This window comes from Pangasianodon hypophthalmus, chromosome 14 (genome assembly GCF_027358585.1).
Source record: "Pangasianodon hypophthalmus isolate fPanHyp1 chromosome 14, fPanHyp1.pri, whole genome shotgun sequence".
NCBI classification, from domain to species: domain Eukaryota; kingdom Metazoa; phylum Chordata; class Actinopteri; order Siluriformes; family Pangasiidae; genus Pangasianodon; species Pangasianodon hypophthalmus.
This window is the reverse complement of record NC_069723.1, coordinates 1,134,201-1,158,093: the sequence shown is the minus strand read 5'-3', so window position 1 is coordinate 1,158,093 and position 23,893 is coordinate 1,134,201. Positions and strand designations below refer to the sequence as shown.

At 39.9% G+C, this 23,893-nt stretch overlaps 1 protein-coding gene, 1 long non-coding RNA gene and 1 other non-coding gene across 3 annotated transcripts in view; 1 reads left to right on the top strand and 2 right to left on the bottom strand.

The window, feature by feature from the left end:
* nyap2a (neuronal tyrosine-phosphorylated phosphoinositide-3-kinase adaptor 2a) overlaps positions 1-13,719 on the bottom strand; it is a 42,524-nt gene extending 28,805 nt beyond the window's left edge. The window contains exons 1-2 of the mRNA XM_026943296.3: positions 12,596-13,719; positions 4,702-4,923 (exon numbers count right to left, since the gene is read on the bottom strand). Of these exons, the coding sequence (XP_026799097.1) occupies positions 4,702-4,898 (197 nt within the window). The 5' untranslated portion in view covers positions 4,899-4,923; positions 12,596-13,719. The remainder of the gene's footprint in view (positions 1-4,701; positions 4,924-12,595) is intronic.
* A 4,257-nt stretch (positions 13,720-17,976) lies between these two features.
* LOC117599090 (uncharacterized) lies at positions 17,977-22,967 on the top strand. Its single transcript, XR_004579531.2, has 3 exons — positions 17,977-18,491; positions 21,116-21,250; positions 22,198-22,967. It is a non-coding gene; the product is annotated as an uncharacterized LOC117599090 (long non-coding RNA).
* Positions 22,968-23,567: 600 nt separating this feature from the next.
* On the bottom strand, positions 23,568-23,640 carry trnav-aac (transfer RNA valine (anticodon AAC)). Its single transcript has one exon. It is a non-coding gene; the product is annotated as a tRNA-Val (tRNA).
* Positions 23,641-23,893: the final 253 nt, after the last annotated feature.

The following is a 23,893-nucleotide window of genomic DNA, read 5'->3' as shown; positions in this document are numbered from 1 at the left end:
CTGATTATAGCAGTGTCGCACCATCCCGTTTTATACAACACATCTTTCAAAGATTATAAAATCAACATTAAAAGAGAAGCTGCCAGGATTGTGGGATTATTTTGTAATTGCTTCAAGGGTGCTCTGAAATATTTACTGGTGTAACAGTGCAAGCACGTCAGAATCCATGATGTGTGGATAAAAAAAACCCAATGCCTTGGCACGTGATGTCATATCCTGTTGCCACCGATATTTGCAGCAATCTCTGAAGAAAGTTCGCATGCTGAAAGTTTAGTCAGTGTCTAGAAACTAGCACTGTCATGTTTTTTTGTTATATCTACATTCAGCTGCAGAAATATTTCTATTTTCATCATACGTTCTCACTGGAAGTGAATCCCCCCTGATGAATAAACCCCAGAATCGCCCCTGGTCATGAATAGTCATTATATTCATGTTAAGTTGCCACAATTTTCCACATTTTTCTCAATTTCGCAATCTTGGATCTATTCACATCACTTGGCTGCCTGCCTATAAAATAGCACTTAATTTCACACTAGTTTACAGCAGACTCTAATAATAATGGGAAAAGGCCAAACAAAAGAATCTCACATATTCACATGACGGTCTGCAGTACGACGTATTATCACGCTCCTGGATGCCATTTTGTGGGCGCGCGATTCACGGCGCTCTATTAAAAGATGCTATTTTAAACACCATACGGGAGGCATGAAAGTTAGAGAAAAAAATCACTGACTGCTTTTGGTAGTTGCAGCAGAAGTGTGGATGATTCATAGAATTATTTATAATATAATGCCTTATACACATTTTACACCTCTGCTGAGTTCTCAGTTCTGACTGAAGAAAAGGTGTTGATTAGTTTTCTATAATAGCAGCTCTGACAGTGCCTGTTGTAATTTAAATCAGAAGTTTATATTAATTCTAATATGTCATTTATTAATATAATGACGCTCCATGTAAACGGATTAACAAACATGAGTAATCGTTGATACAGTGAAGCATTCTGTGAGGAGTCCATTTTATGGAAGGAGTCTCCAGTGTCAACACTTTGTAAAAGTCAGAGGCAAAGCTGTAACTTTAAGTTTTTTTGACAAGCTTTCAGAGATTAACCGAATGTTTATAGCTGCTATAACATAAGTCATAAGAGGAACTACATTGTTTCATACAATGTCTTGTTAATTAAAAACGTAAACAGTGTACAATGTCTTGTTAATTAATACATTTAAAATTGTTCTGTTATACAAGAACACGAAAACACCACAGGACAGGTAATGCCTGCACGTTTTATTCCTTTAATATTTTATATTACCTTCAAATAACCTTCTACATTTGTTTGTGTTTTCCAGGGTTAAGCATTACGATATTTATCAGACAATATTTTAGCAATATACTAGACTACGATTAGATGTTTATTTCCATGCTTGCCATTTTCTAATTCATCTTTCATTTGTCTTTCTTTATTTTTCTTTTTTAATTGTTTAATGTTATCTTTCCTTCTTCAGTCCGCATTTTCTATCCCCGAATGTTTTCAGGCTTAAAGGCAAGTGCTTGTACTTAAAGGCAGTGATCTAGACGCTATTGATAAACCCAGTCTCGGACAAAAACATATCTGACAACCTTGGAGGCGTGAACTACATGAAGATAATTTGCATAATCAGAATGAAATTGACTTCAGGGCGTGCTTACTCCGACCCAGAATACGAGTAACTTTCCCTACGTAAATATTGACATAACTTTTGAACTTAAGTCCTGGCATTGGCATGAGAAAGTGTTTATTATTACAGCAGCAGTTCTTAGGTACAAATCTACTGTATCCAGGAGAGATTATTCAATGAAGCAAGGGTGAGATCTGGGAATAAACAGTTTTTGGAAAGTGCAAATCTTCAGGGTATGCATGTGGAACCATCCATAGCAGCAGAACATGAGTCACAAGTGCAGAAATTTCCGAGCATGTGGATGAATCAGGAAGATCCAGAGGCAGAGAGGAGCCACAGCAGTAGAAGTGTTTCAGGATCTGGCACCAGAAATTACAAAAAACAAAGACGCACCTCTGTTTTGGATAAATCCCACAGTCATAGCAGTAGTAATAGTAATAGTAGTGATGTAACGTCTCCTCCAACCCCCTCCCTGTCTCTGTGTGTGCGTGTGTGTGTGTGTGTGTGTGTGTGTGTGTGTGTGTGTGTGTTTGAAGAAGCCCTCTTCTTCACACAGCTGTAGAGACTCTTCACAGTGTAATGGGGGATAAGTGGTGTCATCTCCATATGAGAAAGAAAGAGAGAGGAAGGGTAGATCATTTTACCAATGAGGGAAAGAGAGGAAAAGAGAGCAGAAAGTCGGGAAAGAAACAGGAAGAACCAAGGGATGAGGTGGTAGAAGAAGAAGAAGAAGAAGAAGAAGAGCAGCACAGAAAACTGGAAGAGGATGGCTAGAGTGATGAGATGAAAGAGAGAAGGAATTCAGAAGAACATATGATAGGCTATTTGTGAAAGCAGGAAGAACTGCAGACTGTAACCTGAGATGAAAGAATGATATTAAAGACCGAGACACATACTCTGGAAGTTTGTGTGTGTGTGTGTGTGTGTGTGTATGTGTATATGTATGTATGTATGCGTGTGTGTGTATGTGTGTGTGTATTTGTTTAATAGAATAACAAATAATTTGCATATTATTTCCATGCATTTGCATTATAATCCATGCCAAACATTCTTATTTATAATGTCTTTAGAATGCCTCATACACACACACACACACACACACACACACTTATCTGTCATTATTCACAGATTCAAGAGTGCAAGGTTTCAGTGGTGCAATGACACCCGCATTTCTGGTATCCAGCCATGTTCTTATCGATCTCTATTGCTGAAACTATTACACACACACACACACACACACACACACACACACACACACACACGCACGCACACAAATGCACTTCACTGACACATGCACACATCCACACATGCTCATACGTAGTGCTTTGCCTGGTGCAGTGGAAAGTGTTCTGCATGAAATCACCTTGAAACATAATTATGTAAAGCTGCTGCTTTTTATTAGCCAGAGTCTGATGAAGATCATCACAGTGCAGAATAAGTCAAGAAAAATTCAGAAACGGTCTACTTGTTCACCTTCACAACTGCAAAATGGTGATTATCTGATTGCACTGCCTCTTAGCTATTTATTCGGATGGCTTTTAAAATTCAGCCACAGAAAAAGAGCTACAGGCTACTGTGAGTGTGTGTGTGTGTGTGTGTGTTGGCTACCTGTAATATTTGTTCCTTTTTTAGAAAATTGAAAAATAATAGAGTGTCTGTTCCAGGTGAATATTGTATGAGCCAATAGTAACAGTTGAGCCATTTCTATCCTCGAGCACAAAAACAGAACTATCAGAAGAGAAGTACACATTCGTAACAGGGGCCTTGTTCCAAATCACTCACTTGTGATCCATTTCTCATTTGGAGTTGCAAGTGGATGCTCACAAGCGCCCTCTGTACACTCTTAAATCCTGCATCGAAGCAGACTCAGAGGAACACCTCTTACCCAAACCCCATTGCGATTATGAGCAGTCACAACACATGAGCAGGAAACAACAACATGCATTAAACAAGAGAAAGAGTTCTTAAAAGAAAGTCCTAAAGGATCCTTCCCTGTGAACTGAACTGTTCAGTCAGCAGAGGCAGTAAGTTTATGGAAAACAAAAAATAATATAATAAAATATATACGTGCATAAATACGCATACATTTTTATGTTATATTTATATGATCAATTACATATTAACTAATTACCTAGGCTAACCCTAGCACGGGTCCACCACAGTCACCACTGGAGAATGTGATGGAAGCCTTGTGTGATGGGAAACCGGTTCTATCCTGAGTATGTGGACTGGCTGCGCTAAAGTGCCCCTAGGTGCAATCGAGTATGTGAATGTGTCTGTGCATGGAGCCATGCGATGGACTGCATGGAGCCATGTGATGGTGTCTCATCCAAACCTGTTCCAGCATGACGATGCCCCTGTGCACAAAGCGAGCTCCATGAAGACATGGTGTGGGAAGGTTGGAGTGGAAGAACTCGAGTGTCCTGCACAGAGCCCTGACCTCAACCCCACTGAACACCTTTGGGATGAACTGGAACACCGACTGAACCCCAGACCTCCTCGACATCCCAACATCAGCGCCTGACCTCACTAATGCTCTTGTAGCTGAATGAACACAAATCCCCACAGCCACGCTCCAACATCTAGTGGAAAGCTTCCCAGAAGAGTGGAGCTTATTTTAACAGGAAACAGTTTCATTTTTCACTGGCCAGCACAACCAATTATTTTTAATAGTACCATAGTTGTAGCTCATAGAAACATTCCAGGCAAGCATTAGACTGGTAACACTTTCATAACTCTCTGCTGACGGCAAATCATTGTGAAAGCACTGCGCTAAACACCACAATCACTGGGGAACAAGATGGAAGCCCTGTCTTAGGGTGCCATTTGGCACAGGGACCTGATAGCTAGCCACCTACTCAAAACATAAAGCTGTGCTAACACTAGCCATCTAAGCAGAATGTTAGCTAAGTGTTATCTTTCCAATAGTATCTATGTAAATATACTGCATTAGCTAGCCAAATTCACTAGCAAATTGCATGTTTCAATAGATTGTTGTTATATGGCTACATGGAAGAACATAGCATCTGAAATGTTAGAAGGTAGTTACCTCTTCATAGCCTCCTCCTGACGTCTTTTCTTCTGGCTCTGGTCCTGGAGGTATGCCCAGTGCTGGCGGTTACGCACTCGGTCACTCTCGCGCGCAATGTCTGACGCATTCTGGATCACCAGCTCATCATAGGCCCTCAAGCCAATGTCCTCTACATATTGCAAAAAGCGCACACACTCGTCCTCGCTGCCATCCATCTTTGAGTACAGACAGAGGGATCACCTGCGTATAAAGTGTGAGAGAATAAACATTACAAACATTCTTATTTTTTAACATCAATTTTTAAAACTATAGACACAGCATAACAACAACGGACACTCCTTCTCGTAATCAAATAAGCTTTAACACAGAGGGGGAGAGATTGACCACAGAGGAAGAACGGGTAGTCACATGCTCACATACACACTGACACCTGGATTTGTCATGCAAGTCGTGACAACAATAGGAGCCACCAGACCTGAATACCATACGCCCACATCTGACAGCCCAGGAGTGTGTATTTGCATGTGTTCTGATTGTTTGTGTGCATGCATTTGTTCACTAGAGCACTAAAGATTGCTGTTGTGTATTTTTTAGACAAATGTATGATATTTAGACAACAAAAGCATGTATGTGTCCTTGTGTAAAGGTATTTTACATTCAGGTCAATTTGAATTATCTTCACAAAAGCAAAAAGGTTAGTTTTAAAGGCATATCCATTTGGAATTCTGCAAAGGGTTTTCAACAATCAGGACTAATCATACAGTGAAGAAGAAGAACATAAAGAAGGTCATCCACCCGAAGCCAGTGACCAGCTAAAGAGGGCATTAGTCAAAGAAGCAACCAATAACTGAGCTTTATGGAAGAGTGATATGGAGAGCCATATGAAGTCCCATTTGAAGCTTGACAAAAAGCATATTGGAGACTCAGCAAACATGGAAACCGGTTCTTTGGTCTGATGAGACCAAAACTGAAAACTTTTGGCCTTGGTACAAAGTGTTACATTTGGCAAAAATTCAATACTGCTCATCATCCTGATAGCACCATCCCTACAGTGAAGCGTGGTGGTGGTAGTATCGTGCTGTGAGGATGCTTTTCACCAGAAGGGACTGGAGAACTGGTCAAAGTTGAGGGCGAGATGGATAGAGCCAAGTGCAGGTCACTCGTAGAAGAGAACCTGTTCCAGTCTGCAGGAGACTTGAGAATGTACAATATCCTTATCTTCTCACACGATAGCTCACTCTCTCAAATTCTCTGGTATTCCCAAGCACACATATTCAGGTTCAATACCTCACACGTTCAGGTTCAATACCTCACACGTTCAGGTTCAATACCTCACACATTCAGATTCAATACCTTACACAATCAGGTTCAATACCTCACACGTTCAGGTTCACTACCTCACACGTTCAGGTTCAATACCTCACACATTCAGGTTCAATACCTCACACGTTCAGGTTCAATACCTCACACGTTCAGGTTCACTACCTCACACGTTCAGATTCAATACCTCACACGTTCAGGTTCAATACCTCACACGTTCAGATTCAATACCTCACACGTTCAGGTTCAATACCTCACACGTTCAGGTTCAATACCTCACACGTTCAGGTTCAATACCTCACACGTTCAGATTCAATACCTCACACGTTCAGGTTCAATACCTCACACGTTCAGGTTCAATACCTCACACGTTCAGGTTCAATACCTCACACGTTCAGATTCAATACCTCACACATTCAGATTCAATACCTCACACAATCAGGTTCAATACCTCACACATTCAGGTTCAATACCTCACACGTTCAGGTTCAATACCTCACACGTTCAGGTTCAATACCTCACACGTTCAGGTTCAATACCTCACACGTTCAGGTTCACTACCTCACACGTTCAGATTCAATACCTCACACGTTCAGATTCAATACCTCACACGTTCAGGTTCAATACCTCACACGTTCAGGTTCAATACCTCACACGTTCAGATTCAATACCTCACACGTTCAGGTTCAATACCTCACACGTTCAGGTTCAATACCTCACACGTTCAGGTTCACTACCTCACACGTTCAGATTCAATACCTCACACGTTCAGGTTCAATACCTCACACGTTCAGGTTCAATACCTCACACGTTCAGGTTCAATACCTCACACATTCAGATTCAATACCTCACACATTCAGATTCAATACCTCACACAATCAGGTTCAATACCTCACACATTCAGGTTCAATACCTCACACGTTCAGGTTCAATACCTCACACGTTCAGGTTCAATACCTCACACATTCAGGTTCAATACCTCACACGTTCAGGTTCAATACCTCACACGTTCAGGTTCACTACCTCACACGTTCAGATTCAATACCTCACACGTTCAGGTTCAATACCTCACACGTTCAGGTTCAATACCTCACATGTTCAGATTCAATACCTCACACATTCAGATTCAATACCTCACACAATCAGGTTCAATACCTCACACGTTCAGGTTCAATACCTCACACGTTCAGGTTCACTACCTCACACATTCAGGTTCAATACCTCACACGATCAGATTCAATACCTCACACATTCAGATTCAATACCTCACACATTCAGGTTCAATACCTCACACGTTCAGGTTCAATAGTACAGATCTACCGGTGGACCAGATTGGTTTTGACTTCCACTTCACTTAACATAAAAAAAAAACAGATAGTGTTTAAAGTTTCCTTTATCTAAAAGAGACCACATCCTTACCAATGTCTGTTTGCCTCTCAATCTTCTCTCACTAAATTTTCACCTTTTAGTTACATGTGTATAAAGCTTGTGTCATCATCTGTCCTTCCCAATCCTTGTTCTTGGTTCATAACCATAGTTGGGGCTGGAGCTAATTTCTTTCTGGCCCAGATTTTTCAGCAGTAAAATCTCATGTCCATTGCTGCAAATTACTTAAACCTGCTTTGCTGATGCTTCAATAATAAACACGAACAAGGTTTTTGTAAGTCTTTGCCTAGAAGTAAATACACTAAGCATGTCCAATCAAAGCACAAATTACACAATGTAACTACAGAAATGTGCGTTATTTGTTCGCTGGTTTGAATGAAAGAGCCGGCTAAGGCAAGCGCAGGTTTTCTGTTTAATGTGATTGCTTTTCAGACGAGGCATCATGGCACAATCATGAGCATGAAAACATGTCTTACAAAATAGGAAGCAGGAACAGTGTTGCCTATCTGTTGTTCAGTGAGTGTGTGTTCCTGTGTGTATGCATAATAGCTTCATGCCTACGCCTACTTTATCTGTCTGTACCCACTAACACACTGTCTGGTTCCTTAAGTACCTAGTTCTCCTGTTTTTTTTTTAACAGGATGAATACAATCACAGGTCGGCTAACATATTTTTAAAGTGCATTTCTTGTCTTATATGATATACAACTTACCAATAATGAAACCATCTGAGAACTCAGAACACTAACGAGTTTAATACGCTATTCCAGCTATTCCTCAACAAATTGACCTTCCTAATATACACTATATGGACAAAAGTTTGTGCACACCTAGCCATCACGCGTATATATCCAGATTTATTAGCGTTTACTGATATAATAAGTTCCACTCTTCTGGGAAGGCTTTCCACTAGATTTTGGAGGCAGGAGTACACAATCTTTTGACCATATCGTCTAAATTGAAATGCTGATATTAGTGGTGGTCTTAGCTAAATAGTATGAGACAAATGTCTTGTGTGTTTCTAGGAAAACCTAGCTGTAATGTCTGAAGTTAGGAAACTACTGTGTACCACTAAACACTTGTGTTTAGACAGTACACACAGTTTCCGAGTTTCTGAAAAACAGCAGCCTGTGGTCAGTATTTATACATAAATATACATCCCAGTGTATCCGGGTACACACTACTTGTGAGAGAGTTGCGCAAACAGTTAATCCTACTGCTCTGTTTTAATTTTAAAGGACAACAATGGGAACAATTATTTGTAAAATACCCAATAGGACTATATCTCATCTTCATTTCAATGATAATGAAACAGTATTGATGGAGTCTCGGAAACCTAATCCTCCAGATGGCACAGTGTAAATAAGAGACTGAGGGAATGTGACAGCAACTAAACCTGGTTAACACGATCTTTTAAAATAAAATCACAGCTGAATTCTATAACGTGTTCTCCCTGTCAGATTACACGATGAAGATCCTCGAACTGTATGATTACGTCAAAATGCTTACACCAACAATCACTAGCATCCAGGCTAGGATCATTTTTATATCCATTACCATGAATTGTTTACGTTTCCCCACTAGCGTATGTGTAGCTGTTCCTTCATTTTTGCGTAATCCTACGTCGTCCTCCTATTGGTGGCTTTTAGACGAGTGTCATAGCAATGCACACACTCTGAGATTTTAATTTTATAAATGTCTGACACTGCAAGAACTTCATCATCACGTCACATGTGTGTTAAAACCAACGATCTCAACGGAAAGATTCTTTTACGATGTGAGATTTTTGCCCACGATAGCAAAATCTGTGAACCCGCCTTTTAAATGCTTCATATTTACCTAGACTATTAAAATTAAACAATTTTATTTCACTTTATCATTCTCAGATCAGTGACCTAAACATAATTTCCATTTGAGAACTTGTTCCTCTTTTAGTAATGAATTTAAAATGCGTTAGAAAAAAAGAAGGATTAAAAAAACACTAGTACACTTATATGTGTGAGTGTGTTATTTAATTTTTTTTTCAGCTGAGTCAAGACAATGTTTTATTTAACAGTATGTCCTAATATAATCTCTGATCTCATTCTCTCTCTCTCTCTCTCTCTCTCTCTCTCCCATCACATTGAATTCTTTGCTATCTCACCATCTAGCAACCTTCCCACTCCTCCTGTGGATCCTTGTAATCCCTTTTCCCTCTACACACACACACACACACACACAGCTGTACACTATAAATGGAACACAACACGAGCGAGTTCTGTGTATCCAGGCAACCATATCCTAGAGCATGGAGTGACATTATGGATTAAGCGGAGATCCTAATTCAGTGATGATCACACAATTGTTCTGCCTCACACTAGTAAGTGCAAAACCCCTGTGTGTGTGTGTGTGTGTGTGTGTGTGTTATCTAAGAGAGGAAATGTGATATCCCATTCCTGTGTGTGCATCTTAGAGGCACATGGACAAGAATTTGATCTCATTTCTGTGTGTGTGTGTGTGTGTGAGAGAGAGAGAGAGAGAGAGAGTGTTTAATGTGTTAAACAGTGTTTAATTCCTCTTTGTGCAGGGTTAGGGAATGACAGGATGCCCCAAGCCTAATACACACACACACACACACACACACACTCACAGAGACACGAAGGATGTAACTGAATATGAATGCATTATTGGCACGAACAGATAATGTGTTCTAAATGAATATAAATAGAGACATGAATAAGATGCGCACCTTTATTTATTTATGTATTTATTTATTTATTTATTTATTTATTTATTTTTAGAAAGCTTGTCAGAAAGGTTCACAGGCCATCGGGTTGAGAATAGAGGTGTGCATCGGGACTGAGATCCCATGAGACGCAACTAAAAAGTGATGCTTTTTACTACTTTCATGTGGATGAACAGTCAGATATGAAGCTGGAGGAGGAAAAGAAAGCCAGAGCTCATTAATGTGAAGGTGATCAATGCATTTACAGCCTTCATTCATTCATCTTTAGTAACTGCCTGGTCAGTGTCATGGTGGTTTATATTTAGGGAAATAGAACCAACTAAATTCATTAGAAAATGTTGCAGTCAGGTACAAAAAACACCAAAAAAAGTACTCTATCATCTGAAGATAGCAAATTCGAATCAAAATTAGGCGTGTTCTCTGGATGGGAGGGGCATACTTCCTCTCCCCTGTCAATCACAGTGACACTGGCCAATCGTAGGCGTCTGTGAGCTCATGTATGCGGAAGAGGGCAGATTTCCTCTGAGTGTGTTACGCTGCCATAATATTCGGATTAGCTAGCATCAGGTGTCTTGGAGGAAGCACGTGTTAGCCTTCACGCTCATGGATTGGTAGCTGTCATCTGGCTGATGGTGGGAATTGGCAGGTGACCAAACTTCCAAGAAAAATAGGGAAAAAATCCAAAAATAAACAAAAACAAGAAACCGTTCAGGGTTAGGCCACACCCCCTTTGTGTTTAATTCCAGAAACAGATACGGCTATTTGGAGCGCTAAACAGATAGAGATACAGACGGTGCCACTGTGTTACACTCCTAACACACACACACACACACACACACACACACACACACACTGGAATTGGGTCACATGGCTGCTTGCTCGTGAAAGAAATATGAACTTGATGCTTCATTTTTGCCGGAATTTTTAACAGGTCTCATTGTATCACCTGTGTTAGACGTCATCACATCACCAACATCATAGGATTAGTGACAACAAATAGCGCCTGGTTCAGTCAGACAGCAAAACACACACACTCAAACACACACAAACACACACACAAACACACACACACCAAGGCTGGGAACTTCTGAGAAATCTGTTAGATGCTAGTCGGTTTAAATAGAACAGGACATAAAACTAGCAGCTAACTGCGTAGCGGGACGAAACCATTCACAATATTTACAATAACAATTAAAATCTGAACTTATTAAGTCAAGTTAATTTCTAATACACAGAGAGAGAGTCTCTCTTTCTCTCTCTCTGTCTCTTTCTGTCTCTCTCTCTCTCTTTCTCTCTCTGAATGGAAACCCTGAACCACAAGTCGTGAAAAAAAAAGTCGAAGTGCTATGTTGTTATGATAAAGTAATATCTCATAAATTTTAACTAGTTACTTTGACGTATTATCTTGTTATTACATAATATCTCATTATTTTGACTTAATTACTCCTTATTTCAAAATATTATGACATTATTTTGACATGTTCAGCAATATTTGGCCAATTCACTAAAGTAGTCTTATTAATTGTGAGGTGTCAAAATAACAAGATAACTAGAAATAACAAGATAACTCAAAATAACTCAAAGTAACGAGATAATAATGAGATAATAACTCAAAATAGCACTATTGAAATAAGATTTTAAGTTGAAATACAGATAATATCTCAAAACAGAGGCATAGTATCTTGAAATATCAAGTTATAAAGTCAAAATAACCAGATAATTACGCAAACTTACATCATATCTTGAAATAATGAGTTAAGTCAAAATAACAAGATAATATGTTGAATGAGATAATAAATAAAACTATCAACCTGTCTTGACATAACAAGTTATTAAGTAAACATAATGAGATATGTTGAAATAATGAGATCTGAATAAATAGTGCAAACAGTAAGATGTGTAAAAAAAAAAAAAGAGAGAATATGTGCACACGCACACACTCACACTCACTCACACACACACACACACACACAGACACATGCACACACAGACACAGACACACAAGTTTTCATGTAGAAACATAAACTGAAGCAGTTATTCATCAGAAAATGGAACATGGCTGGAACACCTTACACCCAGGTGAGATGAGGTTTTTACACACACACACGCACACACACACACACGCACATGCGCAAACGCGCGCGCACACACTCACACATGCACACACTCAAACACACACAGCTTATCATTGTAGAAACATAAACTGAAGCAGTTATTCATCAGAAAATGCAACATGGCTGGAACACCTTACACCCAGGTGAGATGAGGTTTTTATACACACACACACACACACACACACACACACACACACACACAGATTAACATGTAGAAACATAAACTGAAGCAGTTATTCATCAGAAAATGGAACATGGCTGGAACACCTTACACCCAGGTGAGATGAGGTTTTTATACACACACACACACACACACACACACACACACACTCAAGCACACACACAAAAACGCAGAGGTTCATACTTACCGTCGGTGATTCGTTTCCCAAAGACCTGTTCGTAGTCGGTTGAGCCTGTGTGTGTGAGTGTGTGTGTGTATATGTGTGTGTTGTGCGCACACGATCTCTTCTCAGCACCGTACAGCGTGATCTTCCTCCACACACACGCTGACGGCTGTGCGGCGGTGACTGTGCAGCCCAGAGGCATCACACACATGGGTGAGGAAGAGGAGGATGGCTGGAGAGAGGAAGATGTCCATCTTTGGTATCCTGGATGAAAAGAAGAAACGACTTGCTCTGCTTATTGATGCTCGTCGGCCCCCTCCCCATCAGCACGCAGCTCTGGAACCATCCACACGTCTCATCTGCTCGTCCTACACACACCTTCTTACATGTGAGTGTGTGTGTGTGTGTGTGTGTGTGAGACGCCGGTGTACCGGCTGCAGCTATCCACTGCTGTTGCTCGGATTCTTCCCTCCCTGATGCTGCTGTTTTTTTTGTCACACACTCACACACACCCCCACATGAGGAAGACCGGTCACTGCATCTCTCTCTCCCTCTCTCTCTCTCTCTCTCTTTCTCTCTCTCTCTCTCTGTCTAGATGCAGCAGATTATGGCTTGTTTAAAAAAGACAATAGCAATCTTTTCCCTTCTTGTCAGTGTCTAATGGAAATCTCATCCTTCTTTTCTCTCCCTCTCATTGGCTACTGCTTCTGCTGACATCCCTCTTACCCTCCCTCTATCTCTCTCTTCCTCTGTCTCACTCTGATCCACCCCCCTCTCACTTGCTTACGCTACTGATCCTGTAGGGTATTCTCTCTCTCTCTCTCTCTCTCTCTCTCTCTGTCTCTCTCTGTCTCTATCTTTCTGTCTTGTTCTCTCTCTCTGTCTCTCTCTCTCTGCATCACTGTCTCTATCTTTCTGTGCTGCTCTCTCTCTCTCTCTCTCTCTCTCTCTCTCTCTCCCTCTCTCTCTCTTTATTTCTCTCTCCTTATCTGTCTCTCTCATGCTTTCTCTCTTATTCTTTCTGTCCCTCTCTTCCTCTCTCTGTCTGCCTCTATCTCCTTCTCTTTTCCTCTCTCTTTCTCTCTCACCCTCTGTTTCTCACGCTCTGTCTTTATAATCTCTATCCCTCTTCTTCTTTTCCTCTATCACTGTCTTTCTCGATTCCATCTCTCCGTATCTCTCTTGTTCTCTCTCTATCTCTGTATATTTCTCTTTCTCTTGTGCTCTCTCTTTCTCTCTCCCTCACTCTCTATCCCTCTATCTTTGTATCTCGCTCTCCCTCTCTTGCTCTCTCACACACACACACACACACTCTCTCTTTCTCATGGACAGCTATGAGAGAACAGTGTGAGGTTGAGTGAGAGGTGGAAAGGTTAAAAACTGACAGAAGGTGGTGCAGAGGGAGCATAGAGAGGATTATACTTGTATGTGTGTGTGTGTGTGTGTGTGTGTGTGTGTGTGTGTGTGTGTGTAGAGAGAGAAAGAGAGAGCGACTCTTGACTCTCTCCCAGGGGTGTGACCTTATTTTGCACGTCATTGCCACAGCAACCACACTCAGCTCCGTCTGCTGACAAAATACTTTACAGGCGTCCAGTCTGAGGCTCTGTGTGTGTGTGTGTGCGTGCGTGTGTGTGTGTGTGTGTGTGGGTGTGTGTGTGTGTGTGTGTGTACCTGAGATAATGCCTAAACTGTTTTGTTTTTCTCTCCACACCATTAAACCCTTTGCTGAGACAGGCACGCGCGCACACTCACACACACACACACACACACACACACACACACAGCTATTAACATGCCAGCTGGTATAGTGAAATACAGTCTCATTTATTTAAACCCTTTTGGACAGTGTGTGTTCTCTGCTTTAGTCTTTCAAAACATCCAGTGTGTGTGTGTGTGTGTGTGTGTGTGTGTGTGTGTGTGTGTGTGTGTGTTTGGGGGGGGGGGGGGGGGTGTTGTCTGTGTCTAACTGAAGCACTTTGTGCATCAATCACTCTTTGCCACATGACATCATCAGTTTTCTCCCCTTGAACTCTATCACACACACACATACACACACACATACACAAAACCTGGGACATTTGAAAAAACATTTACTTGCTGTTGCAAATTGACACACACACACACACACACACACACACACACAGCACTGTCTCTTTTGTGTTGAGCTTTCTGTGGCATTACAAGTTGAATAGAGATGTGAGATTGCATCTTCTAGCTGCAGAATAAAAAACACAGACTACAGGGAAAGACACAAAGAATGAATGATTATGAAACACCATGTAAGGGATTTACACACACACACACACACACAACATAAATAAAGGTGATTAGTGCAGTTCTTGTCCCATCACTATACCATCATAGCACAGAAACCTAATCTCTTTAAAAAGTGTTTAACACACAGACACACACACACACATACATTTCATTTGAAGGAGACAACAATATCTGAAGGACAACATGTGAAGAAGACAACAACAAAGTGCATTTGGCATTTAACCCACTCTGGGAAGCAGCGCAAGGACAATATCATGCTGGAGAAGAAAAGCTGAAGAAAGAAGAGAAAAAAAGAGAAAATCTTCCCCTGGTGTTTTTATATTTATCGTGGCATTTTCAGTGATCTCAGCATGAATCGGTGGAATCATGAGCCTATCCACACTGTAAAAACCACAAGGGAAATTTCTGCTTTAGAAATGTTCCCCAAACACTACACTACTGTTTTAGACTAGATAGTAATAAGAACGATACACAATAATAACGATACATGAGACAGCAAAATAGGAATTTTATTGCTCTTGAACAACCACTAAAGCCAGCATCAGGTTCTTGTCTGTGGTTTATTTAGAACAGCTTTTTTTTATCATGCTTTTTACCCATAATTTGTGGAAGCCCTTTGATTTCAGGATTTAAAATGAACCACGCTTGACTACAGTATTGCAGCAGACGTTTGACCGCGGTGCGCTCAGGGTTGCAGTTTTTACACCGGATTGAGCGAGTTTTGCAACAAAGCCACAGGTGAGAAAAGAAAGTCTGCATATTGTGGGTTTTTTTTGGTTGAAAAATAGTCACGAGCCCCTGAGGTATTATTTTAAAGCAAATAATCTGAATTAAATCTATTAAATCAATTTCTGCATACACAGGCTATGGCAAATAAAGGGAAAGTGTAAGTGCATATAGTGTGTCTACCATTTCTGTTGTAATATATATTGCAAAGATTGGGAGAGGAAAAGTGCGATTATAAAGTGGACCAGGCGACTGCAGATATTAGAAATCAAAAAGTCATGCATATCATTTTCATATTTCTTTATGATTTCATCATATTTTCATCATAATTCTCAGGTCTTTTCTGTGTGTTTTTTGTGATGTGCTTGGGCTGAAGACCTGGCAACCCTGGGTGTGCAGTCATTTACATCCCCAGCAGCGTTTTGCGATAATGCCCACAGTGAGGTCTTTCCAATAATGCAAATGAGCCCCATGTGGATGTGTTTTGGTGTTGCACAATGTTATGACCCTGTCTAGGGCTACAACAGATGGAGCTGTAGTACGAGTGTGTGCTAAAGGGAAAGGAAGCACTGCATGGACAAATAAATCTAAATACAAAAGGTGCTGGACAAACAGGGTGTGAGCTACAATAATAATGTAGAACTTCAGGTGTAACCAAAGCCAGAATAATAAACAAAACTATAGAATAACTTTCTGAAACTGTCTATCTTCTTATAAAAAAAAAGACTTCTCCCTAACTACCCCAAAAACAACCCCAAACCCCAACACCAATGGCAGTCATATCACCTCCAGTGGTACTAAACAAAAACATGCAAGTAATTACAAAATAGTACAAAATTCCAAAGTCAAAAAGTCATTCAACTCAAAAATGGAAGCATGAAATGAAGTCAGCTCCGCCCACATAGGAGGGGCTAGATCAGGTCCGAGTCCACCCCCTGGACTTTTAGGTTGGCAGTGAGGATTACTTGTCCATCATCAAATCAGAATGATGTCGTAAATGTGACCGAGGTCCAGAGACACACAGAAAACGAGGACTGGAATGGACCTGGGTGACATCCACTTCCTGGAACTACTCAAAACAAACACAAAAACACACACACCTCCAGAAGAACTGAGCATAACAGCAGTGTCTCCCTTGTGTAAAGAAAACGACGTTCTATTTCAACCCCTACTAACTGACAGGATACCTTCTTGTGCACATAAACAAATCTAACCAAGGAATAGGTACAAGTGATTTGAGAAATGTTTAGCATTATATTTTCAGTTATTAAATTGAAAAATGCACTTGTAGCACACCACTTATTTTTGTTATAAAGTTCATACTAGCACTGTCTGTGAGTCTTTTATCTATAGGCTTAATAATATAGAAGAAGAAGATTTTCATGCCAGTATACGAAGAGGAAAGAAACGAAATGCACTACACAAACCACATTGCTGTGAGGAAAACACAACTCCTACCTGATAAGGAATTTTCTCCAGGTAACATGTTCCTACCTTTAATAAAGCACTCATTTAGAGTCACATTAGAATCTGAGAGCGAGCAGCTTATAAGTTCTGCAAAGGTTTATATCATTTGAATAAGTTTTCATGCTCTCATTTGCTGTTTGGTACTTACAGGAGTGGAGATACTGTACACACTGTCTAGACCACCGCAGCCAATGAAGATGAATGAAGTGGTTAAAGTGAAGTAATGACAGGACTTTGCTTCATCTAGGTTTTACTTCCTCATATTTGCATCCAGATCAAGTCCATTATTATCTGACAAAATAAAAATGGTTTTATTTAACACTGGCATCAAACCTCTGAACACCACTTGTGTATTAACAGCCTTCTAGGAAAACGTCTAGTGTGTGGGCTCTGCTTTAATTTCAAAGACTTACCAAATTTACATCTACTCATAAATGAATTATTCCCTCATCGTTTACAATCTGCAGTGATAGAGACTGTCAGAGTGCACAGACTGCCTACACGAAATGACCCAGTAATTCGAAAGGAAGGAAGTACTAAAAACAACCACAGCTCTGTGTGTGTGTAGGTGTGTGTGTGTGTGTGGGTTGGGGGTGGCAGTGTGTGTAATCATGCACGCTGAACACTAATTGGCTCTTCAGAGACATATGGTGCATATGAAAGAAAGCATAAGTGTGTTTTCTCTGTCTGATTTCTTACAAAGCCTGTTGACATTTCACCTGCTTATTTGCTCAGCATATAGAGGAAGAAATAGTCAGGATAATGCCATTGCAACATTAACTGCACTTTGTGAACACACGTGCACGTGCATAATACAAACAGGTGACAAGTAAAAGGAAATAAATAGTGGCTCTGTAATGCTGTGGGGGGGCATTTATTTATTTTCTTTCTTTCTTTCTTTCTTTATTTATTTATTTATTTTTTGCTGGCAGGGTTTGGGAACACTTAGTGCGAAGTGTCACTGAAAATCAATAGACAGTTCTTCTGATTTACTGCATAACCTTCATCCTTCATGATGAAACATTTCTATCCTGATGGGAGTGGTCTCTTTGAGGATGACTCCACCCACATCCACAGGGCACAAAGGATCACTGGATTGTTTTATGAGGATGAAAATGATGTAAATCATATGCTACGGCCTTCACAGTCACCAGATCTCAACCTAGTTAAACCCAACCAAGGGATTAGAGAGTGCTCTCCACCATCACCATCATCAAAACACCAAGTGAGGGAATATCTTTTAGAAGAACGAGCGTTCATCCCTCTAGTACAGTTCCAAGGACTTGTAGAATCAATGACAAAGCACAAGCTCGAAACAGTTCTAGTGGCCCAGCACCTACTAACACACGTTATGTTTTTTCCTTTAATTTGTCATCCTTTTTTTTTTTTTACAGGATTCCAGTTCCTATTGAAGGAAACCAAAATGAAGGTCTCGGAGACAATATAAATGGTACTTAGCAGTAGCAGTAATTATGGGATCTCGATGACAAGTGCACAAGTGAGAGCAGAAGCCTTAGTAATGTTCTTTCTTCAATCAAGCTCCTACTGTAGGCTTGTTGTCAACCATGTGACCAACACATTTTTACATTAGAAGAAGGGAGACGGCAGAGTTGAGTGTATAGGACATACTGTGTCTGTTACTTTTAAACCCTAATTAATTATTCAGTCTCTCAGCCATTTCCTGCTCTCCAAGTTACCTTCTTCTAAATTACATTTACAATTAATGGCTTATTGCACAGATTCTCACTTCATGTCACAGCTCCCATAGCAACAAGCGCCTTGTACTTAAGGTTTGGTTTATGATTTTGTCCTGCCTCCGCCCCCTTGTCCTGCCATTGGTTTGTTCCCCAAATGTGTGCACCTGTTCTGTGTTACTCCTTGATCAGTTTGTCTATGTATATATAATGCTGTTTCTTTATTTCGGCACGTAGCCTTATTGTGCATTGATGGCTTTGTTTTCTGCGTTCATGGCTTAGACCCTTGCCTATTTTCTTCAAGTATGATCTTTGTTTGCTTGATATTAAGTCTTTCTGCCTGTGTTTTGATCCCTGCTATGTATTCTGATTATGATTCCTGGATTGCCCAAAATATATCTGGAACTTTGTTTTGTGCCACTCACGTAAGGAAAAGAAAGAGGTTTGGTTGCTGACTCAAACAATGCCAGGGCATAACTGTACAGATTTTTCTGCTTTCCCTCCGGACTCCTTACTGTCTTTTGTTCCAAACCCCACACACTGAGAAACTCACTAGTGTTTCACAGACCATTAACCTTGGATCTTGAGGGTGTCTATTAGTAGAAAGCAAAATGGAGATTCGACTGGGATTGTTAACTCAGATAAGAAGTAAGTTTGGCTGACTCAAATGCCATTGTCAGAGCCTGTAGAAAAACACTAGAGCCTAGACAGGTTTTTGGCACAATGGTCCATGAGGCACTAGATTGTTGCCTCATTCTGTCTGATATGTTTGAGGTAGCAGCATGCATGTGTCTGGGTTTCAGAAACTGCAACAGTGGATGGATGAAGTTGAAAAAGATACCGCTGGGGCCATGTGATTGCTGCCACTCCATCCCAGTACACTAAAATAGTTTTATGCCTAAACAGGGAATCATCTCAATTCCAGGGCACGATTCATCCTGGGGGTTGGAATCTTATGAAATGACACAGTTGATGATGGCCTGGTTTTCCCCTGCCCCATAAAGGTGTGAGATCAACGCCAGAAGAGTGACATACATGTTCATGGCTCATTAAGTACATTTACATTTGGCTGTTCCTCCCTTTCAGTTAGCTCTAGAAACCAGGGTGTTCACAAAGTGTGAGAGCTGCCTCAGAATCACTGCACCACCAACGGCAGATGAAAAGAGCCACATGACTCATTTGCAGACTCTTCAGTTCATTGGTATGTGAGCCATCTTGATAGAAATTGGAAATTTTGAGTGGCCATGCATATGCAAACGTGCTAGGTCTGGCTGGGATGCAAATGGTAGGAACTCTAGGAATGAAATTGGGAATTTCACATCTCAAACCATTTCAGTGTTGGCTGAATGTTTAACGCCTGTCAGACATATTCTGACAGTAGTACTGACAAGGGTATATACTGTACACTGCTGTGCTGCCGTTAGATAGTACTGTGTCCTGTGCCCAGGGATTGGCAAATTCATGAAAATGTTATTCATCACTCAGAGTTTCTGTTAGTGCTCTGATAACAATATACACCATTTTACAATATACACTTGTGACGCTTTAGTGGATAATCTCACCTGGATACTGTAGATTTGTTACAAAGAACTATGATCACACTGAGCATTATTTCAACACACTTTGTACTGTGTGACTTCATAGTGTTCAGTTGTAGAAGAGTAATGAGTTATAAACCCACTACCTGGTGTCACCCAGCCAAGGAAGGGTTCAGTGTGGCCCCTCTCAAGGTTTCATCGTGTAGTTTCAGGGAGTTTTTCCTTCTCAATTTTGCCTCTGGCTTCCTCCTTATATATCTGAATCTACACCCAGATTTTGGTAAAGCTGCTTTGTGACAATGTCCGTCGTTTAAAGCGCTGTAACTGATTAAATAGAATTGAAGATTGCACATGTATCCCTGGTTCTATGACCGAGGATACAGTGGAGGACTGCCAGGACACTTGGCTTGACCAAGAAGGTCCAGAAGTTGGCTGTGTTGTAAGGGGGAGCTTTAACCACATGAGGTCATGATCATGAAGTGACGATTATGTTATTTGTACACAACAAGGAAATGAGTACATGGAAAGACTCCACTAACTCTTAAGTAATCTGCTCTTGTGATTCTCCACTTAGAACCACAGTTACTGTATATACATAACCTTCCATTAGCCTGCATGTTATGAGTTAGCTTTCTGGCTAGTCTTTGCTGAACCATTCACTTTGTTCACTTTTTTTGATATTGTAGAAATTCCAGCATTTTTGTCCTGTCTCCACCCCGTAATGTCAATACTCTTTTACCTAATGTGTGCACCTGTTACGAGTTCATCCCTTGATTAGTTTGTCTTTATATACTCTCATACTCCTTTGTTTCAGTTTACTGTGTTACTGTTTATGATTATAGATAGGACTGTGATTAACCTGTCTGCCTGTACCTCAACTCCTGCTATGATTCCTGGACTTACTGTGATTCCTGGACTTCCCTTAAAAAGGAAGAACATGCCTATTTTACACACTTGAATCCTGCCTCTTCTAACAGGTATCTATCTATATCTATATATCCTATTGCATATATGTATAGCTATATGGACAATATAGGTTCTGGGATAAATAAATCTATTTGATCAGTTTCAAAGAATATAATCTATTAAGAATTATAACAATAATAGTTAACTTACAACTATTTCGTAGAATGTACCATGTTTAAAACAGACCCTGTTTTATGGACATGCATCATTTAGTTAGTTTAAATGATTTTCTGAAGTAGACTTGGTTACAGTATAATACATGTCTCTGAAATTATTAAAAAAAAAAGCTAACCACATATTACTTTTTTTTGTTGTAGTGTACACATTCACACGTGTGTGTGTGTGTGTGTGTGTGTTGTGTCTGTGTAGTGCACAATATGTGTGTTTGAACCAAAAGAAACTGCTGTGCTGGACTATCCTATTTCAGCCCTAATCTTCGGAAAAAGGAACGTGTCATTCCTGTGCACCAGCTTTAGAGTTGAGGAAGGAGGATTAGGCTATTTCTGGCCCTCACTATGACTGTGTTAGCAAAGTGTGTCTAGTTAAATATTCATTGCATCATTTTCAGCTGACTGAGTCCTATGCATACGGCACATGCATACACACACACACACATACAAATGCACATATGTACACTGACACTTACCTATACATTCACAGTTTAACAATAATTATGTTTTTACCTTTTTTTTGTAGCAACATGGTTTTAGCTCAGGATTGAAAGGAAAATATTTTGGAAAGTATTCTGTCTTTCATGGACTCAAGTTTCATTTTAGACTCAAATTACCTAGACTAGGTTTTGAGAACTGATTAGGTTTGTGTGTAACTCCCCAAAGACAAACAAGGCAAATGCAGACGGATACTTTGATGGGAAAATGAATTGGTGGAAACTGAGAACGGCTACAAGTGTATAGCAGCTTTTCACATTTATTACTTTTATCTCTGGTGTCCCATCCAGGGTGTATTCCTGCTTCATGCCCAGCGTTCCTGACGTAGACTCCGGATCCACCGACGGCCCTGACCACGATAATGCGGTTACTGAAGAATTACTTTTGCTCAATAATTTTATATTAAACTTCTCATAGTATTTATGTGCTTAAAAGCAGACATATTCAGACATATTAGGCCTAGGGTGGTTGTAGAGCTGGGTTATGGATTACATTAACACCTCACACAATACAGTAGAATAGGAATCAAATTCACAGAGCCAGAAAGAACTATTCCTGAACCAATGCAGCATTCCAATAAAAATTCAATGTCATCATTTATGAATTATGTTGTATAATTTAAATCCACACTGCACTCACTCACTTTGCATTATACCCTTCAGTACACACAAATTGCTTTGTTCAAACTGCTGCTCTGACTATTTACACACTTTATATCTTCAGGAATACTTATTGTGCACAGGGATTGTTGTGTACTGTTTAGTGCATGGATTAGAAATGATTTACTTTTCAGTTTGGTTTGTTCGAAACAGCACACAAATGCAACATACAGGTTAAGACATTATAGCATTTTGACTCAGGAACAATTTAGGGAGATTTTATTCGTGTTTTTGATTATGCCCAATGCAATTTTTTCTCCTTGTTTGTTTTCATTCTCTGTAGCATTTCTAATTCCAGGTTTACTGTATTGTTTACTGTGTAGTTTATATATTTTCTCTATTTATTGAACTCATTGTCTTTGTATTGACTCTGTCACTGTTTCATGTGTGTAACAATGTAATGCCAGTGCAATAAAATTAAATCTGCGTAAAACACACTCTGGACTTGACTTGAAAATTAACAATCGGTGCACATGATAACAGCTACTATGCTTCTGTTGTGTAGTATATTGTCTAAACCTGGCAGAGGTTTTATTTTTTAATTGATACATGATGAACTTGGGATTATTCTTATCTTAAATGGAATCTATAAAATGTTTAATAACTAGAACTTGCAGAAATCAGTCTGATGTGGAGGCAAAATTTCAAAACTTCTTGGGAATCCAGAACAACATAAACACTGTTGTGTAGAATATACAGAATATTGTGTAACATATAATGCGTTATTGTGTGTAATTTCTCTCACTGCTTTGTTTGCATGTTTATAAGTTTAAATAATAGGTGTTCTTTTTTTTTGTCGAATGTTCTTATGGAGTAAAAAGAAAAGTGTCATTTTTTTCTTGGATTTGTGTAACTTCGCCATCTAGTGGTCAGAATGCATAATGTCTTCTTTCTTCCATTTCTTTTTTATTCAGTGTTTTATAGGTGCAGATGAAATATCATACTTCTAATGAGGGTCTGAAATGAAAAGTGTTTGAGCAGTGAAGGAAATAAAGGAGGCATGTTCCCGCCCGGTTTCGAACCGAGGACCTTTCGCGTGTTAGGCGAACGTGATAACCACTACACTACGGGAACTGGGAGAAAAGGCGTCTATAGCTAGTCATTGGTTGCAACCAGTTCTATAAGCTAATATAATAATTATCTATTTGGGGACACAATAATAGGGCACGTTTTCAGGATTAATACACTGAATGTGTGTGTGTGTGTGTGTGTGTGTGTGTGTGTGTGTAGTATGTATTAAGCTTTACATTTTGTTGCTTGGTGAACTTTGGTGCTTTACTGCCATCTACTGGGGAAAAAAGTTCCAGATTTAAAAGTAAATTAGAGT